The sequence below is a fragment of the Delphinapterus leucas genome, chromosome 2, assembly GCF_059928025.1.
Source record: "Delphinapterus leucas isolate spDelLeu-1000000601 "Yukka" chromosome 2, BTC_Dleu_Yukka2, whole genome shotgun sequence".
Taxonomy (NCBI): domain Eukaryota; kingdom Metazoa; phylum Chordata; class Mammalia; order Artiodactyla; family Monodontidae; genus Delphinapterus; species Delphinapterus leucas.
The window spans coordinates 75,688,891-75,708,835 of NC_143130.1; the positions used below are offsets into that span (position 1 = coordinate 75,688,891).

The following is a 19,945-nucleotide window of genomic DNA, read 5'->3' on the forward strand; positions in this document are numbered from 1 at the left end:
TTTATCTCTGTTTGTTCTTTAATTCTTCTAGGTGTTTGTTCTTTAATTCTTCTAGGTCTTTGTTAAACATTTCTTGCATCTTCTCGATCTTTGCCTCCATTCTTTTTCTGAGGTTCTGGATCGTCTTCACTATCATTATTCTGAATTCTTTTCCTGGAAGGTTGCCCATATCCACTTCATTTAGTTGTTTTTCTGGGTTTTTTTCTTGTTCCTTCATCTGGTACACAGTCCTCTGTCTTTTCATGTTGTCTGTCTTTCTGTGAATGTGGTTTTTGTTCCACAGGCTGCAGGATTGTAGTTCTTTTTGGTTCTGCTGTCTGCCCTGTGGTGGATGTTGCTATCTCCAACATAACTTTTTTTTTTTTTTTTGCGGTACGCGGGCTTCTCACTGCTGTGGCCTCTGCCACTGTGGAGCACAGGCTCCGGACGCGCAGGCCCAGTGGCCATGGCGCACGGGCCCAGCTGCTCCACGGCACGTGGGATCCTCCCGGACTGGGGCACGAACCCGCGTCCCCTGCATCGGCAGGTGGACCCCCAACCACTGCGCCACCAGGGAAGCCCCAATATAACTTTTTAATCTATCTCTTTGACTCTGAAGTTACTGCCTACTTCAGGTTTTAATTTTTCTGCAGTATATTGTAGACGCTTTCTTCCTATTATTATGCTGTAGTATTTTCTTCACGTTTGTGAGGCTTCTTACCTCTTACTTTCCTTTTGAAGTTTTTAAGTTTATCTTAGGAATTTACAATATGCTTATACAAAGGAAATGAACTTTATTATATGGCAATAACAGCTGTGATTATTTTAGTATCTAGTCTTGTAGTTGTTATCTGTGCATAGGAAGCATAATATGTTTTAAAAAATAAATGTGTCATGAGTGATTAAGAAAATGCATAACTGCATAATTTATACTTGTATTTAGTGTTGAAACTTTAGTTTTAGTAATCTTTAGAGAATTTAAGTGAAATGAAAACCTTTTTCTTTTGCTTAAGTTTTTATGTAAGTAAGAATACTTACATATTGTGTATCAACATATAAGTGCAGTGTTTAAAATTTCAGTCATGTAATCGTGTCATTGTGGCTTTAGTTTTTTATAACTTAATATCTGAATAGACTTTTAAAAAATTGGACTAAAAAAATAATATTAGAACCATAAACAATAATTACGGGGAAAGTAGGATGTTTGAAGTTTTAAAAGATTAACACTGTGGTCTTGTAGAAAATATTCACTGACACCATGATTAAGGAAAGAATCCTGGGTTACAGGATAATTGATCTGTTATAATAGTCACCTCTTTACTTCCTTCTTTTGAGATTTTGGCTTAATCATTAAAAATGATGGATACTTTGGTTCTAAAGTTCTTTAGTCTGAAAATCTTCAACTTCTTTCTTTTTTTTTTTTAACATCTTTATTAGAGTATGATTGCTTTACAATGGTGTGTTTCAACTTCTTTCTCATTAAATGTTAGCCTGATTAACTGTTTTGTAATTTGTTTTGCATTGGGCTAACCTAAAATATTTACAACTAATACTTCTTATCTATAAGTAGCAACTCTTTTGTGCCAGTAGCTTCTTAAGTTCTTGAAGTTTGCTTTGCTCACTTAGCATTTAGCATAGTGTCATAGTGTTTGGTTTTGCATTAAGACAGGGTATACTATTTGGTGTATTAACTTCATATTTTTGTCTTTTATTTTTTAAAGGTAATGTGGCTTTAGATAATCTACAAATAAAAGAAAATGCTCTGGTAAGTTTTTTTTTTTTTTTTTTATAACTATGTTGAGTACTCAGTTAATTCAGTAAGCTCTCAGAAACCCTGGTTACTAGGTATCTGGTACCAGGTGCCAGATGAAGTGATTGAGTCACTCAGAGAAGGATTACTTTTTTAACTGTTTGCTCTAGGAAAATCTGAGATTAAAGATTTAGGAAAAAAATTTTTTTACTGATGATAGAAATAGTATCTCTTGGAAAATAATAATGTTTTTCCCTTTTATATATTTGACTGTATAGCTTTGTAGTAGACATTTGTCTTAATGAAATAGTTTTCTTCAGAATTATCTTTAAATGTTTTTCAGGTGAATAAGGGCTTTATTTTAACAATGTATCTAATAAATAATTGTATTTTTTGGAAATATATTGGCAGTCCAGCCTTATAATACTATGGTAATGTTAAGAGGTAAAATAGATTTTTTTGGAATCTAGCTCTAGACAGTAATTTGGGTCATTTACTATTGAGCTAAAAACAAAACTCTCCCCATCTTCCAAGACCCCTACCCCCCTTTGTCTTTAGCTTCTTGGACTTAATATGAGTTTATGAAATGTCTTAAGAATGAGTTTATTCTTTAATCAATAGGTCAGATTTATAATTAACCTACATTATGTTTTATAATCCTAGCTTTGACCTCTGGTTGAATTTACATGATGAACTGTGTAATTAAGGAGAGCCTTATACACAAAGTTCTCCCATGACTGGTCTCATGGAAGCCAATTTTGGATGTTGAAGATCTAGGAGTAGAACTCACGAAGTAACAGTTTATTTTGTTACTGGCATAGTGGAAAGGTCATGGACCTTGTACTCTGGCTGACGTGGGTTTGAGTGGTAGCTCTGGCTGTGACCAGCTGTGTGACTTTTGGGAAGTTTCTCAGTTTCTTTGAGCATCAGTTTAATCATCTTTAGAATGAAGTTAATAATACAAAACAGTATAATATTTGTGTACCTTTGTGGCTTGAATAAAATAAAAAGTAGAGCCTGGCAAGTAGTGGACTCTCAAAATATTTAAAATTTCTTTCCCTCCCTTTATATAGGATGCTATAATTTTAAAAATTTTATCCAAAATTTTAGAACTTAAGATTCCTTTGCTAGAGATTGGAATAAAGGCTATTTTTACTCTACTTACGAAAATATTTTAGAAGATAATAAGTCTTAATAGAATTGTGGTTGCAGGGAATAGGTATCTAATATACTTAGATGACAGATTGCACTCTGTTAGCCTAATTTGAATTTTGCTTATGATTAAATCTAATAAATTATTTTGTAATTTATATTCTCCATTAATTCAAACTAGCCTCCTTTGCCTAGTTAATCCAGCTTGGTGAGGTTTTACTTTGATATGGGTTCTTTACATTTATTTTGTGTGAAAAATTATTTCAGGAGGATTAAAATGTGTGTGAGACCACACTTATAGAAGTGTGTAGTTTTCCATTGGTATCCTGTATGATATGAAGACAATTGAATTTATTTGTCCCCTTCCCCTGCCCAACCCCTGGAGGGTAGAGCTGCTCTCTCATTACCAGTGAGGATTTTTTGTTTGGGTCTAAAAAAAGGTTTATTGTCAAAATCTGTTAGTGTTTTGTTCAGTTTTTGTTCACTTAGAATAGTTGAGTCACCAGATGAGTGGGTAAATTGATTCTTTTAGTTAATTAATTATTTATTTTTTAGTTAAATTTTAATTGATTGGTTAATTCTTACCTAAAGTATGTATTTAAGTTGCCAGATTTCCATAGTATTAGCATGTAAGGTACACCTAACAGAAAGGCTATTCTGACTGGTTGAATTTTTAATTATTTTAAAGACTCAAGCGAACATTGTGATTATCAGTTATTGTTCAGTACTCTGTGAATAAAAAAGTTATTTGAACTTTCTAGTGATTTGGAATCTAGATGAGTGAAAGTTCATCGTTATTGATTGGTACCTGTTAGTAACTTATCTAAAGTAAATGCTAATATGGTAGATAATATGTTGGGAATCTGCCTTTAAAGATTTGTTTATTCATTTACAGAATATTTTACTTGAAGAAGATTGTTTTCAACTTATTTAAGTGAAAAGAATCTTCCTTTTCCTTCCTTTTAGTATTTCACGTAAGCAGTGTCCACCTGTTACTTTAAAAATTCATGGAATTTCCATCTGGCTTGGTTTGGTTTATTAAAACAACTAACCAGTTTATGCAATTACTTTCTTTAACTACAAACTCTTTTTCTGTTGTTCTTATTTATAATTTTGCTTCTCTTATGAATTCTTTCTTTAAAGCCAAGTGTAAGTTAATAAAAACTTTTTTTTTCAGCTGAGATACATATCGTTTATGAGTTACTCAAATATAGAAAATTTATTTTGTTTTTCCTTAGAGATGATTGTGTATTTAAATTATGATAGAAAGATGATTTGGGTGGGAGCTTAATAATTTAAGATGTTCTTTAATCTTTTCTCTTTCTTCTGAAGAGTGAATTGGATGTTCCTTTTAAAGTCAGGGCTGGCCAAATTGGTAAGTACTTCACTCTTCATTTGAATTTTTCTTCGTCCTTTTAGTTTTTTATTGTTCCTGTTATTTAATCTCAAACATCATTTTTAGCTTGAAAAAAATGTGAGAGGTTTTTGGTTTATGTTGATTAGAGCTTTCTGAATTCTCAGCCTAATGTATACTATACCTAGTACATACATCAAAGTTTTTGACAAAAGCTTAGAAAATTACCCTCTAAAGTGGAAGGACATTTGAACTGCAATGATGGTTTTCAGGCTTGGTTCCACCACACAAAAATATCTTCATTTTCGAAATCGAAATGCAAATTTTGTGTGATTTTTCTTCATATGTCAAAGTAGCGTAATTTGCAAACTCTAGTAAAGAGAATTTAAGTGTAGCTTATTTCCCTCATATTTTGTTCAGCCATTTCACTTGATACATTGTGCAGCAGTGTGGCATAGAGGATATGTTTTGTTAAGCAGAAAGTCTTCCTTTGCAGCTAAACTCTTACACTAAGATCAGCCATAACTAAGCATACATCTTTGTTGGAGAAATTTTTTAATAGGAAGTTTAATATATCAAGTCCTTTCAACTAGTCCATACTACTTGGTTTTTACTTTTTTAAAAAATATAAATTACCACCCTACATGACTTACCCTTACTTTAGAATTTTCACTTATGCCACCATCCGTCCTTCTATCCCCATCACCCTGCTACTTCACCACATCACTTTCCTTCTTCATTCATTATTTTGTATTCAGAGGAGGCTTTTACTTTTACTGTTCTAGTATCTCTTAGTAATTACTTGAATACTTCTGTGAATCTACATTATATCATATATATGTGTTCGTTTTATAAAAATTTTTAAAATTTCCTTTTTTTTTTCCTTGAAAAAATTTCCCTTAGATTGAAAGTATCCCTAGGGCTCGCGTTAGATTTTTTGTTCGTCTGTTACACAGAGCCTTGTGCTTTGTGAGGTGGTGATGTTTAGCAGTGTTCTAGAACTATTGTTGTAGCCCTGCATGCTTAATCGAAATCCTTGAGTGAAGTTATAGCCATTCATTCATTCTTTCCCCTTTGAGATACATTGCTGTGGGAGAAGCAAGGCTAAATATATCTTTGTCCTTAAAGAAGTTATAGAGATCTAAAATTAGTACAAAATATTGCAGTGTCATTTCCGGGGTATTGGATGAGTTATATTTGACTAAAGAACTTTTACGTTATTCATTATATTATTACAACTAGACTTATATTTTGGAAGAGGTTTTCTAATGGTTCAGAATTTTTTCTCTTTGCTTTTAAAGTATTATAAGAATTTAATGGCTTCCTTCAAGGTTGCTCACTGAATTATGAGAGACCCTTTACATGTAAGGATGCAAAGCATATTTTCTTTCTACTTATCCCTGTTTTTGGGTTTATGGAGCATTTATATTAGTTATTAAATTACTGTTAGGTTAAAATATTATACCTAACCTGTAGAGTTAGTGTGGCTAAGTGGGCTCAAGGATGTTTTGGTTTTCTAAGAGCTAGACATATTTGTGGATACTCCTTTTACTTAAAAATTTACAAAATTTTGTGATCTATAAAAGGAAGGTAGTAACATAACTTAATTTCAGTGGAATACAGAATAATTAAGGATGGGAGGATAATGAGTTAGGGTAAAAGGAGAGAAGAAAAGGTTTAGAGAATAGGTAATCTCTTTTTGGTATATGAAAGGGGCATTTCCCACTTTTTCAGTCTCATGCTCACCAAGAAGGCAATCAAATCAGTTTTTAGGAGTTGGTGAGATAACTACAAATAAAACACTATCCATTATAAATATATGTGGTATTCACTATAAAATCAACAGACTTAGAAATGACTACCTCTAGGCATTACCTTTAGGTCCTCTGAAGTGGGAACCATTTAAGAAACTCATCAGTTTTATAAGCTGGAGAAAAATAAAAATTTAGATGGAGAAATAATTGGAGATTTTAACTTTGGTATGAGATTCCCAGCTAAAACTGGCTTGCGTCCATAGCCATTCAGGTGAATCAAGATATCCTCCCTTTGCATTGCATTATTTTATTTCCTCTTCAGCTTCTTATCCTGTTTAACAATTTTTTGAGCTTTCAGCATCTTTATTTAAAAGTGCCAATGATTCTGGTGGTATAAGTAGCTTAGTCATTCACATATTAGCATGATTTAGTTGAATCAGATTCTTTGTCTTAAGAGTCTGATCGACAGCACTGAGAGAACTATAGCTCTCAGTATAATGACTGTAGGGTCATTGTTTTTTAAATTGTGATGAGAGAAGGTATTTAATTTTGGAACATGGAAAACTGTGGGGTAGAAAATGTTTGGATAGAATTGTTCTAATACAGTTGAGGGCAGATTGGGACATTGGCTACCTGGAGACCTGGAAAGAGGGCATACTGAAGATTGGGAAGAGAGTAAAGAAATAAATGTGGAAAGACAGATTTTGCCCATTTCAAAATTTAGCTGAGAATATGCCCTTTTTGTCTTCTCTCCTGCTTTGCGTAGCCTTTTTCCGTAAAACTCCAAACTTGGCTTAGTGACAGTTAGGGCCATAGTTCATCTATTATTATGGGTGAGAAAGTTTCTGTAGGTAAATTTCTGCAGGACCTGATATTAATACCATTGTTTCTAAGAGAGAAGATGCGTTCTGCCTTTCATGAGATTTATAAGTAGATATTTGGAATATAACTGGTCTGAACTCCTGTAACTCATAATACTAGTAACCATAAAACAGTATACCTTGTCTTTAGGGTTGGCCTCTTCCAGTTGTAGCAATTTGCATACTGTCAAAGTTCTATTCCTTTGGTACTCTTCTCTGTGTTGCTGCTTCAATTCCTGAGATCTTGAACAGATTTTTTTTTTTTATACTAATGCTGTAAAGATGAAGTTGTAGGTGTGGCTAGAACAGCATGTACAATATTCAGACCATCAGTTCTGGTTCCATTGATGACTTGGGTGGACTTAAGCATATAATTTAACCTGTCTGGGACTGAGTTTCCTTTTTTTTCAAAACTGAAGTAATAGTTGCCTCATTTTTCTTACGGTTTGGGAATATTAAATGAATTAATAGTTATCAAAAAGTTTGAAAATATAAAGCACAATGTGAATAGTCACCTTAATGGTAATATAATATGGAAAAGATGTTTTAAACTGTGTTGGGTTATATTTTCTTTTTTTTTCTGAGTGATGTACATACTATATGTGTGAAGGGTTTTGTGTACTTTTTCTCTTAATGAAAAGTGAGAAATGTATATCTTCTTGAGCATCCAAATAAGAAGTTTGAAATTATGTTCCTTTAGATAAATTAACTTTGAAGATTCCTTGGAAGAACCTTTATGGAGAAGCTGTTGTTGCGACCCTAGAGGGATTATATCTGCTTGTTGTCCCTGGGGCAAGTATGTTATTTTAGGTTTATAAGCATTATAGTAAACATATAAACATATAGTAAAATTATATAGCATCATAGTAAAATTAAATTGTTACCTACATTAAGTATTTTAATATGTTTAGTAAAAAAGAAGATAATAGAAATAAACTAATCATATTCATATATGTACACATATACAATACATACATTTTACAGATACACATATATTGCCACATTTTATATAAAATATTTTTATGCTATTGTTGGAAAGAATAATTTCAACCATTTTTGAAATTTATTCTATTGTCAACGAATAATTATTCTACAACTAAGGCTTCCTATTAAGTTGAGATACATTAGACTTTTACTTTTTGGAATAAAAGTAAATAAGTTTTTAAAAATGTGTTAATCTACAGACTGGAAAATTTTTTTTTCCCATTTTGTTGCTTCTGGTTTTGCGTGAATGTTCTTTCAGAAATGTGTGTAAAGTAGATAATTTTTTTCATTATAAACTATAGTATTTTAATTTTTAAAGTACTGATGTTTTTTAAAGTGATATGTTTCATTATTAATGTTTTTCCAGTTTGAGTACAATATAATGTTAAGAAAAGTTTGGGTATTTTAGGGGAAAATTACTTATATTTTCTCAACCATAAAAGAAACAATTTTTATTTTTACCTTTTGTTTTCCAGTCTTTACTGTATACATGCTTGATTTGATGTAGCATTTATCATATATACAACATGGATCTGGCTTTTTTGGTTAATATATATATTTTTGATATGTTTCACAGTTTTCATGGTGATAGTGACAATTTTGAAAGGCTATATGATATTCCATTAAGGTCTGCCAACTGTTTTTTGCTATTATAGTGAACATTATAAACTCCTCCCTCTTATAGATATCTTACTCATTTTGTGTTACTTCCTTAGGATACATGATCAGAAATGAGATTACTAGATTAAAAGGATATATATGTTTTATGATTGTTGATACATGTTCTTGAATTACTTTCTGAAAGTCTTTTCATCAATCTTACATTGATACCAGCGGGTATTGAATATTACATGTTTCTTGTAGTTACTCAAAATTTTACCACTCAGATATAATAACTGGAAATTTTTTGGTATACTTTCAGCTTTCTCTTTGTGCCTCCCTTTCACCTTTCTACTCACCCTTTTCCCCAAATATCCTTTTTCCTATCTTCTTTCTCCCTTTAATTCCTCTCCTTCTGTCCTTTTCCTTTTGATATAAGCTTTGTAAATAAATAGGAATCATTTATGTTTAAGCTTTTTGTAAAACCAATCTAAAGAATATAAGTGTTTTTTGACTTACAAAAAATTACTTATTACACAATACAATATTATAATGAGCCTGAACTTTTCTTATTTATTTATTAATTGCCTTTCTTGATGTGTGAATTAACTATACATTTTTAGGTATTAAATATGATGCTGAAAAGGAAGAAAAATCCTTGCAAGATATTAAACAGAAAGAGTTATCCCGAATTGAAGAAGCCCTTCAAAAAGCAGCAGAGAAAGGTACAATAAGTTTATGTTTTAGATAAATGTACATATACCTATATTTTAGATATATTTAATGCTCTGTAAAGAGGGTTCTTTCATAGGCCTTCATAATTGTAGTTCCAAAGAAAGAATCTTCTTTTAAAATCATATCTCACAATATTGAGTGTAAAGATTTTAATGACACACACTTGGGAATCACTGCCTTTGTGATTATTTTATCTCACTGCCAGTTAAATTTTCTTACTTTTCTTACCAGTCATTTCTACTGTGCTACTTAATGGAGACTTCCCAAATTCTTTGAGTTCTTGCAAGCCTGTTTGTTTTTCCCAAAGGTTAATGGTTTCTTTGTCTGCATTTTCACACGTGTTGTTGAAAGATAATAAGGTTTGGTATATTAATATAGTGAAATAATGTTTAGAGGAAATGGTGCTGTAATTCTTCTCCTAGCTTTCTCTTTATATTATACATGATCGTTTTAAAAACTTGATTTTTCAGATTTCAGCATTTTAACATCTTGTCTCAAGTTTCAATGTTTTGTTTTTATCTAAAAATAAATCTGGTGAGTATTTTAATTTGCCTTATGGAGCAACAATAAGGATAGGATGAAAAAGCGTAGTCTGTAGGATGGTGAGTTGAAGGAGTTTTCCAAGCCTTTCCAAGTTTGGTTTTCTCTTTCAAGTCAAATCATACCCCAATTGCAGATTGGGGTGTGAGAGTTATAGCATTTTACATCATTTTTGTGTCATTCGGTAGCATGTTTATATATTTCTGTGATGAAAGAATATGGTACTAGAAATGCTAAGGCGTTTCTCTTTGGTCTCTCTTAAAAGATATGGCAAATGTTGAGTTAGAAATGACAAAAATTATGTTTAGATATTATAATAAGTTATCTTTCCTAGCTTAAGCTGCTGATATTTATTTAAATCAATAAGAAATCTCTCTTAAAAATAGCTTGCTGATTAAAATTCTTTATTAATGATTCTAATTCTTTTTGCCACAAGTGTTTTTCTCTTACTCAGAATTATTCTTTTACAAAAAAGTACTAAAACACTTAAAATACAGAGGCTGTCTTAATGGTAGAATTTTTTAAAAGCCTAAACATGTTTTTTCCTTTCGCTTTTCATATTTAACCATATCTTATGTTTCTGCTGAAACTTAAAGATCTATATTTCCATGAAAACAGTTTTCTTCATTTCTAGTACTTTTATGTACCAGATAAAGCAAGGTGGTAGTGGTTTTGTTTTATGATAGTTCAGTGTGAGTATTTCTTTTTATTCAATTTTGGTTAATTAGAAGTAGTTTTATAAAAATGAGGAAAAAGGCTTGGAGAGCACTAAAATTTTATTTCTTTCTTGAATCAATTCAGATTAAATCTGTTTTCTTAACACAAATGTATATAATTATATGTAGTCATCAATAGGTGTATTTATATATGCTTGGATATATTGCTATAACATGTAGTTATACACTTATAATAATTTATAATATGTATAATTAAGTTATATTTTCCCTCTTGAGAAACAAACCCCAAACTCATTATTTTTTTTAATTTGGAATGGAAATAGCTGTGATTGCTTAAAAAATATTTTAGTGTTTCCAGTGAACTATAAGAAAAAGCATGGTATATACTCTCTCCTGTTTTAGTAGTTGACAGTCAGCAAAATGATAACCTGCTATACATTTTGTATTAAGTGCCTATGAAATTTTGACTCCTGGGTTTTCAGTACTTAGGAAACTTATATGTTTGTGTCTGGCAGAGAGGCTATTAAGGATGATTTGATAAATATATAGAGGATGAACATCTGTACCATTAAGCTTGTGTAAATAGGGTTGTTAGGCTTATATAATATATAATCATTACATTGTAGCTTCTTGGATGATAAAATTTAGGTTTTTTTGGGTAGAACTAAAATTCAGAAAGTGAAACTCAATTTTAACATTATTACATTAGATTTGTCAGAAAAATGTTTTGAGTATAAAAGATGAATTCAGGAATTGGGAAATATGTTGATAGAGGTTTTTTCCTTTAATTGTCAAGAAATACATTTAATTATCTTGACTGCATATAAGTATTTTTTCTACTTTGTGTGAATATGGATCCTACGTTCATGTAATGTTATTCGTACGAATGATAAGACAACCCTGGCCTTCAGGTGCTTTCTATTTCACCATTATTAATTAATAGTTTTGACTTGATTACCATACTTTATTTTTCATACTTATTATTTTTCCACTTATTTATTGGTGGAATGTATAGAGACTAGGAGGTAAGGAGAGGAAGTGATTCAATTATAAGCACCAGATGATAAAAATGAAAATAGAGTCCTCAGGCTGATCTCCTTTAAAAAATTATTTTTACTTAATTTGTTTCATTTGTTAAAATAAAGTACTGCCCACTATTATGTGGGAAAAAAAGAAAATTGAAATATAACTATAAATTCATTTCTAGAGACCTTCCTTAACTGTAAAAATAAACTTTCTTGATATTTTTCTTCTTTTACTTCATTGTAGTGAGTTTATTTTCCTGGAAAGGCTATTGTAAAGTAAAGGGAAATATTAAATTCCTAGTGAGGCCAAAAGATTTTTAAATGCTATATAGATTCTGTATTTTAAAATGTTAATTTTATTAAAAACTCTAAAATTTTAGAGTTAACATTAACTCTAAAATCAAATAGTTTTTCCAAAAAGACTTATGATGAAAAACGTCAGTTTCGTATTCCACCATTCTCTACCCTCTAGACCCACTCCTCAGAGGGAACCATCTATTTTAGAAATATTAACTTTCTTTGTTGTCTAATGTATTAATGTAAGGCACTATCTTGGATTTCCTGTTACAGTAGTTAAGGAGTTCACCTCTCCTACAATTTTTTCACCCTAAATTCCCCTTTCTGTCTTCTCACAATATGGTTCTTTCATAATTTTTGTCCAATTACGAGTCAAATTTTACATTACTATGACAATATAATTATTATTCACTGCATAGGTCAAATAATGTACTGTGATTATATTTCCTTTGTTATGTAGCCTTTTGTTTTTCTTGAATTTGTGAATGCTTCTTTCCTATTTGCCTGGTCTTCTTTGTAAATTTATCTTCAATTCTTTTTGTGTACTACATGAAATCTATTTATCATATGACTATCAGTGTTATTTTCCAATTGGCCAAACCCATTCGTTGGTCCTCTCCCTGTCCCCCTGTCCCTCTTGGAGATCTTTCTCTGAACTGGTTGTTTTTTTAGTTCTGCTGCATAATTGTCATCCTGGAACTGGTCTTCACTGCTCTTCTGTTTTAATTCATTGGGTCCCTTGCCTTTTGTTCTTTTTTAGTTTGTTCCTTTGTTTTGCTAGAACATTTCTAATAGCTTTTAAGAAAGGATACACTGGATATAATTTTAAAAATCCTTTCAAGTCTGAAAGATTTGTAATTTACTTCCATACTTGTTTGATTTGGCTGGGGATAGAATGCTGGGTTTAAAATTAGAATTTTGAAGGCAAAATCTTCTAACTTCCAGGTACTTTTGAGAAGTCTGATGCTATTCTGTTCAACAGATTGTTGGAAACACAAAAATTAGAAAATTCCTGGAGCCTACTGTTGAAAGACTTCATGTATAGTGATAAATAGGAGAGAGTGTTGAGTCTTATCAAAGAGGTATAGATAAGAGTGTTACGGGAGTTCATAATGGGCATATTACGTTCAGCCAGAGATCAGGGTGGACACTGTGAAGGTATATATTTCAACTGAGTCTAAAGGATGAGTATGCAGAAAGGAGAGAGGGCATTCTAGGTAAAGGGGACAGTGATGGTAAAGGGGACAGTGAAAAGAAAAAATGTAGAGCATGTATGGGGAGCAGCTAAGAATTTGGAAGTTCGATAGCACAGCCGGACGTGAGTTGGAAAGCTAAGTTTAGGTCAGTTTTAAGAGATTTGAATGCCATGATGGTGATGACGATAATTATTGAGAATTTACTATTTGCGGGTCACTCTTCAAAATGCTTTATGTCAGCTTACTCATTTAATAGTCATAATTCTATGATATAAAGGCTTTTATTGTTCCCATTATATAGTTGAGAAAGCTGGAAGTTAAATAACTTGTTCTAGGTTATGCTGCTAGAAAATGACAGAGCTAGAATTTGAACTCAGTCTGGCTCTTGACTCTGGTTTATAATGGACTTTAATTGGTAGTCAGTGAGAAAGTAAGTTTTACTTTTTTAAAAAAAATCTGGAGAGTGATGTGATCACAGCTGTGTTTTAGGAAGGTAAGCTTGTAGTGGTGTTTCGGCTGGATTTGAGGAGGGAAATGGAAGATGGTGCTATCTAGCCATCACTGACAAGAATGGATAGAAGGGATTCAGACAATGTGTCTGAAAGGGAACATACACTAAAGTAAGATGAATTCATTTCAGCTGACTCTAAAATTAGCATAAATATCACAGCAATATTTCATTCTGAAAATGGGCAAAATGGTGGGGAAAAAGGGAACCAAAACAGCAGATTTTTGCTTTCTTTGAAAATTTGGCAAATCAATGAGACATTAGCCATAATTAATATTTGTCTGTTTTGCTTAATTTGAAATTATTATTATAATTTTAATTATTAAGAATTTTTGTTATAATGTTATGAAAACAAAGTTTATATGTTGAAAGAATGAAAATGGTGTCACTGAAAATATTTCCTTAGAAGTAAGTTGTTTTGGTGTCACTGGATTTTACTTGTTCTGCTACATGATTTCTAGTTCTTTGAACTAAGTTTAGACATATTTTATGTGTAAAATTAAAGGTGTCTTTTAAACGCTTTGCATTTTGGTTATCGCTGCCATGCGGATGCAGGCGCACATTCAGGGGAGTTCATATATGGCTTGGAAAACTTTGTTTACAAGGACATCAAGCCTGGTGGGTATGCATGGTTAATTATATTCAGCTACATACAAAATTATATTCTTATCCATGCTTGTGCTTTTAATGGAGTTCATATGACGTGTCATCCTTTTAGAAAATATGGAAATGTAATTCATGTTTTTCCCCTTTACCATCATTTCCTTTTCTCTACCTTCAGCATTTTATTCATTCACCAAATACTTAATGTCTTCTAGTAGCAAGCACTATGCTGGATGCTGAATATTCATGAGGTGAAACAGACACAATCCACTGCCCTTATGAAGCTTACAGTTTGATCTATAGATAACTTTCAGATCTGGACTGCCTTTTTGACTTTAGTTCTGTAGAATAGTTTCTCAATTAAGCAATTCCTCTCCTATAGCAGTGGTTTTCAGACTTTGTAAAAAGCAATAAATTGGAAACTTTTATTTTTTGAGTGAGACTTTATTTAGAACCTTGATAAGAGATGTTTCTGTGACTTTCTTCTCATGTCCTCCCTGATTTGCTTCACCTCTGTAGTAGCTTTGGAGGCACCTGTAGACTACTGTCCTGGACAGCCTCACAAAAGGCAAATTTGAAGGCTCACTGCTTTAGGATTTACAGTAGGATTCTTTTGTATCCTAGGAAGTTTACCAAGCGCATTAAAATAATAATTTCTAATATTTTACACAGTAATTTGATTTATTTAACTGTATTCCCTATAACTTTTCAGGAATTTGTTATATTAGCTCAGTCACACTTAAAATTTCTTTTGATTAAATGGCATGTGGGGTCTCTATCTCAAAATGTAAACAATAATAAGCACTATGATGTAGTTACTTTTTTTTTTTTTTTTTTTGCGGTACGAGGGCCTCTCACTGTTGTGACTTCTCCCGTTGAGGAGCACAGGCTCCGGACACGCAGGCCCAGCGGCCATGGCTCACGGGCCCAGCCGCTCCGCGGCATGTGGGATCTTCCCGGACTGGGGCATGAACCCGTGTCCCCTGCATCGGCAGGCGGACTCTCAACCACTGCGCCACCAGGGAAGCCCTGATATAATTACTTTTGCTGCTAGAAACTTCTTTAATGTTTAGGTTCATTATGACAAATGGAAGAATAAGTTGCATGCAGATTTCACAGCATTGAATGAAATTACCCTGAAAAGAGTTTCTCTTTGTACAAATTTGCCCCTTGAGTAAGTGTGGCTGACTATGTTAATTTGTCTTTGAGTCACTTTGTTTAATATAAAAGATAGCATGGGGATACTCATGGTTCACTGTCCAGTTTTGTAGGTTGTAATTGAACCAGCTTTCTGTAGTCTGCCAGGGGCAGTGTTTTCTGATCCTACTAGGAGCAACCTGCCTCCAGGATACAAATGAATTCCACTAGCCCATTCAAACTTGTAACAAAATCATTGGGCAGCATTGCTAAAAACAAAACAAAACAGACAGAGGTCACTATAAAGTAAAACCTCATTGATTCAGAGTTTCCTTTTATTCCAAAAAGGTATATTAGCCTGGATAAAAAAACTAGGCCTAGAATGTGATGATTCTGAAATGAGAATAAGTTTGTTGATGATATCTTTAGTTGTCCAGGACTTTGTGTGTACTTTATAATCCTTTCGTTGTTTTCAGTTTGAGTGTATATTCCTTCCTCGTTAAAAAACAAACAAACAAACAACCCAAAACTTCTAGAGCAGTGGTTTTCAAAAAGTCAAAACTATTTTCATAATAATGCTAAGACATTATTTGATGTTTCACTATGTTGACATTGGTGCTGATGGTGCAAAAGTAATGTGTAAAATTGCGGCTGCCTTAGCATGAATCGAGGCAGTGGCACTAAACTATACTATTAGGAGCCATTGTATTGTTCCTTACCAATCACTCACAGTAAAAAACAAAATAAAATGGAAAAAGCACCAATTTTACTTAAGAATATCATTGATGAAATAGAAAAATTTTAATTTTAATAAATTACAGCTCTTGAGCATATGTGTCTTTGAAGTTTCGTGACAAAAGAGGAAGCAGACACAAGGTACTTCTGCAGACTGAAGCAGGATAATTGTCTCAAGGAAAAATACTTGTGCAGTTGTTTGGGTTGTCAGTGAAACCAGTTGCTTTTTTCATGGAAAGCCATTTTATTTGGAAGAATGGCTGACAGACTATTATTACTCAGATTTGGGTGTTTGGTAGACATTTCAACAATACAACTTTAAGAAAAAACAATTGACAGTGTTTGTTGCCAGCAAACAGATTTGAGTTTCTGAACAAAAATTAGAATTTTGGGGAATTTGTATTTGCCACTTTGAGCTTGATGGCTTCCCATACTTAAAAGACTTTTCTGATGAGAGTTGTGGTGGTGTTAACAATGTGATTTTTGATATTAAATAATAAAGTGACTCAGTGTTTGTAAGATCTGCATAACTCAGTGAAGCAATATTTCCATATTATCAGTGCGTGGTAAAAAATTATGAATGTATAAAAGAGCAAGGTAGACTGATTTTAATTCAGACGAAAGATACACTGATAGAGTTTCAGTTTCCAAGGTGCAACTTTAAGAAGCTATCACTAGTTGAGTTTGGTGTAGTATCCATAATTGCATGAAAAGACCGTGAAGATGTTCCTTCCTTTTCGTATTACATATCTGTAGTTAGGTCAGATTTTCTTCACATACTTCAATCTAAACAACATATACCAAAAGAGCAAAGGCAGAAGCAGTTATTTGAATCCAGCAGCCTTCTACTAAGCCAGACATTAAAGACATTTGTAAGATTGTAAAACCATGCCACCCTTCTCACTACAACTTTTTGTTTGGAAACTATAGTTATTTTTCATAAATACATGTTAACTGTACTATCACATAATGGGTTTTTTAATGAGTTAATATTAAAAAGATTTTCAGTGTTGATTTCCAATATGGTAAATATCAATAGCTGTAACCCACACTAATGAAAAGCTATTAAATTGTAAGTGTGTTAAAGGAACCCTGAGACCAAAACATTTGAGAACGGCTTTAGACGGTGACTGGGGATCATGAATTTATTGTCCATCCGATTAAACAGAAACTCTCTCTAAAGAAATATGTAGTACTCAGATTAGATTTTGCAACTATTTGAAGATGTTTAAACGTGGTGCATCTAACACTGAGATCAAAGACAGAACAACGTGCTAGAACAAATGTGAAACCAGAAAGATAATAGGAGGTCAGGTGAGAAGAGTGAGTTATGGTAGATTCTAAACCCAGGCAGCTGAAATCCTGTCTCCGAAAGCTTTCTACTTAAGTGGGATGGTTTTCAGGGCTACTCTGGCTTTCTTAGCTGTTTCTTTTCAAATGGTATTTCGTTGAGAACTTAGTCTTTTTCTGAATGTTTAATTTATAAATGAAAAAGACTTAGGGAACATCACTGTGACAAGAACTACTGGTAATAGCAAAGTCCAGATTTTGTTATACGTTTATTAAATATTTTCTTCTTGAAACTTAGGGTTTTATTCTTAAAATCCAGGATTTGATTCTTTGTTTTTTGTAGTGACAGGACCATTTGCTTTAAAATATCAAGGAAGAACGAATTTAAAATTTTAAGCTAAATATCATGTATATTCTCTCAAATATATGTAACATTAACTGAGCTTATATTTTTATTATAATGTTCAGATGTGGATTATTTTGATTCATTTGAACAGATCCGTATCATGTGCTTTGTGCCTAGATGTTAGGATAATTCCTGTCCTAATGAAGACTCCTGCCTGGTAACAAGACAGTTGTGCAAACACTTCAAATACAGTGTAATCAATGCTTAATGGAAGTCTATATAAGGTGCAGGGGTAGATGGCCTTGGAGATGCTTGGAAGAGTCAAAGAAGGCTTCACACAGGCTGTAGTGCTGGACCTGAGATTTGGAAGCCTCCTAGGAATTTGCCTGGTAAAGAACTTCAGGGAGAGGAAAGCAAGTTCAGGGAATGAAACATGTAGAGGCATTAGGCATTAGAAAGTTACGGTTTGTTTTGGAAAGTGTAAGTAGTATTCCTGAAGTATCCAGTGCAAGGATGAGTGGCAGGAGATAGAACAGGACAGGGTGATAGGGGTCGGATCATGAAAGGACCTTTGTGTCATGCAAACACTTTCTCATTTTATCTGGCAGGCTGCAGAGAGCCTTTAAAAGAATTTTGAGCAGGGAATTAACAGGCCTGAATAGTATTTTAGAAGATGCAAGTCTGGTGGCGGTATAGAAGGATGTTAGGTTGGAGGTAACAGTGGAGACTGGAGGCAGGGGAGACCATACAGAGGCTGCCCCAAGAGCGTGGACTGGAGTTGATGTGTAATAGGCAGTTGAATGTAACGATTTGTAAGTTGGGTAAGATAGGTTTGGGTTAATGCCATGAAGTGAGGCAGTGCCAAATAAAAGTGGATGAGGTGTTAAAGGAATTATTAAGCTAATTTCAGTCTACAAGTCCATGTACTTTTTTTGCCCTTTTTGTATTCTTTATGTCCTCAAGTTATTAAAGTATTCTGCTTGTGAGGTGTATCATCCAGAGGAAGTCATCTGTCGGCAGCCTACCCATTCATTTCATTTGTGTTCCTGTGTTCCTACCACACACTTATCAAAACCTTTCTCTGAAAGTCTTTTTATCCTGTCATTATTACATTTCCAATATTTTGGTAATGCTGAAATGAAACATTAAACTTCATACTGTAAGCAGTCATAAATATTGTAAAGGGCATTCTGTATGGCTATTTTACCCAATTTTTGTATAATTGCACCTGCCAAGTTATTTTCTAGATTAAAGGTTATTCTAGACTAAAGAAGGTTTGTGAATTTCTGCTTGTATTGAAATAACAGATCAGTTTAGAATAAAGTAAGGTGAGTTGTACCAAAATTTGCTGTCAGGAAGAAGTCTCTTGTTTTCTTTTCTGTCCTCTCGTCTGCTAACTTGAATTTTATCCTTTTCTCACTAAAATGCTTCCACTGAGAAGGACGTAAACGTAAAAAGCACAAAAAACATTTTAAGAAACCTTTTAAAGGTCTTGATCGCTCAAAAGGTAGGTAAAAGTAGTTTTTATGCCATGTGTTATTTATACACATTGCCACTTAATTTCTGTCTTCAAAGGTCAAATGAATGTTAGATTACGATGTAACTTCAAAAATAAGTTTTAATTTGGAAATGCATATTAAAATCTAAAATCTAAAATAAAAGAAGGACACTGGAATAGGTTGTAATTTCCATTGAGTAGTGCCTTAGCTATCGTTTGGTCATTGATTATGAACTATGTGAGAATTTCAACTCTTTTTTTTTGAATCTTATTTTATTTATTTTTTATACAGCACGTTCTTATTAGTTATCTGTTTTATACAGATTAGTGTATATATGTCAATCCCAATCTCCCAATTTATCACACCACCACCACCCCCTGCCACTTCCCCGCCTTGGTGTCCATACGTTTGTTCTCTACACGTGTGTCTCCATTTCTGCCCCGCAGACCGGTTTATCTGTACCATTTTTCTAGGTTCCACATATATGCATTAATATATGATATTTGTTTTTCTCTTTCTGACTTACTTCACTCTGTATGACAATCTCTAGATCCATCCATGTCTCTGTAAATGACCCACTTTTGTTCCTTTTTATGGCTGAGTAATATTCCCTCGTATATATGTACCACATCTTCTTTATCCATTCGTCTGTCGATGGGCATTTAGGTTGCTTCCATGACCTGGCTATTGTAAATAGTACTGCAGTGAACATTGGGGTGCATGTGTCTTTTTGAATTATGGTTTTCTCTGGGTATATGCCCAGTAGTGGGTTTGCTGGGTCATATGGTAATTCTATTTTTAGTTTTTTAAGGAACCTCCATACTGTTGTTCTCCATAGTGGCTGTATCAATTTACATTCCTACCAGCAGTGCAAGAGGGTTCCCTTTTCTCCACACCCTCTCCAGCATTTGTTGTTTGTAGATT

The 19,945-nt window shown here is 33.0% G+C and overlaps 1 protein-coding gene across 3 annotated transcripts in view; it reads left to right on the plus strand.

Moving 5' to 3' along the window:
• Positions 1-19,945, plus strand: part of VPS13C (vacuolar protein sorting 13 homolog C) — a 175,134-nt gene that overhangs the window by 14,468 nt on the left and 140,721 nt on the right. For all 3 annotated transcript variants that reach the window (XM_089907142.1, XM_022579675.2, XM_022579677.2), the window contains exons 2-5: positions 1,701-1,744; positions 4,214-4,256; positions 7,550-7,645; positions 9,057-9,158. In XM_089907142.1, the coding sequence (XP_089763268.1) occupies positions 1,701-1,744; positions 4,214-4,256; positions 7,550-7,645; positions 9,057-9,158 (285 nt within the window). The remainder of the gene's footprint in view (positions 1-1,700; positions 1,745-4,213; positions 4,257-7,549; positions 7,646-9,056; positions 9,159-19,945) is intronic.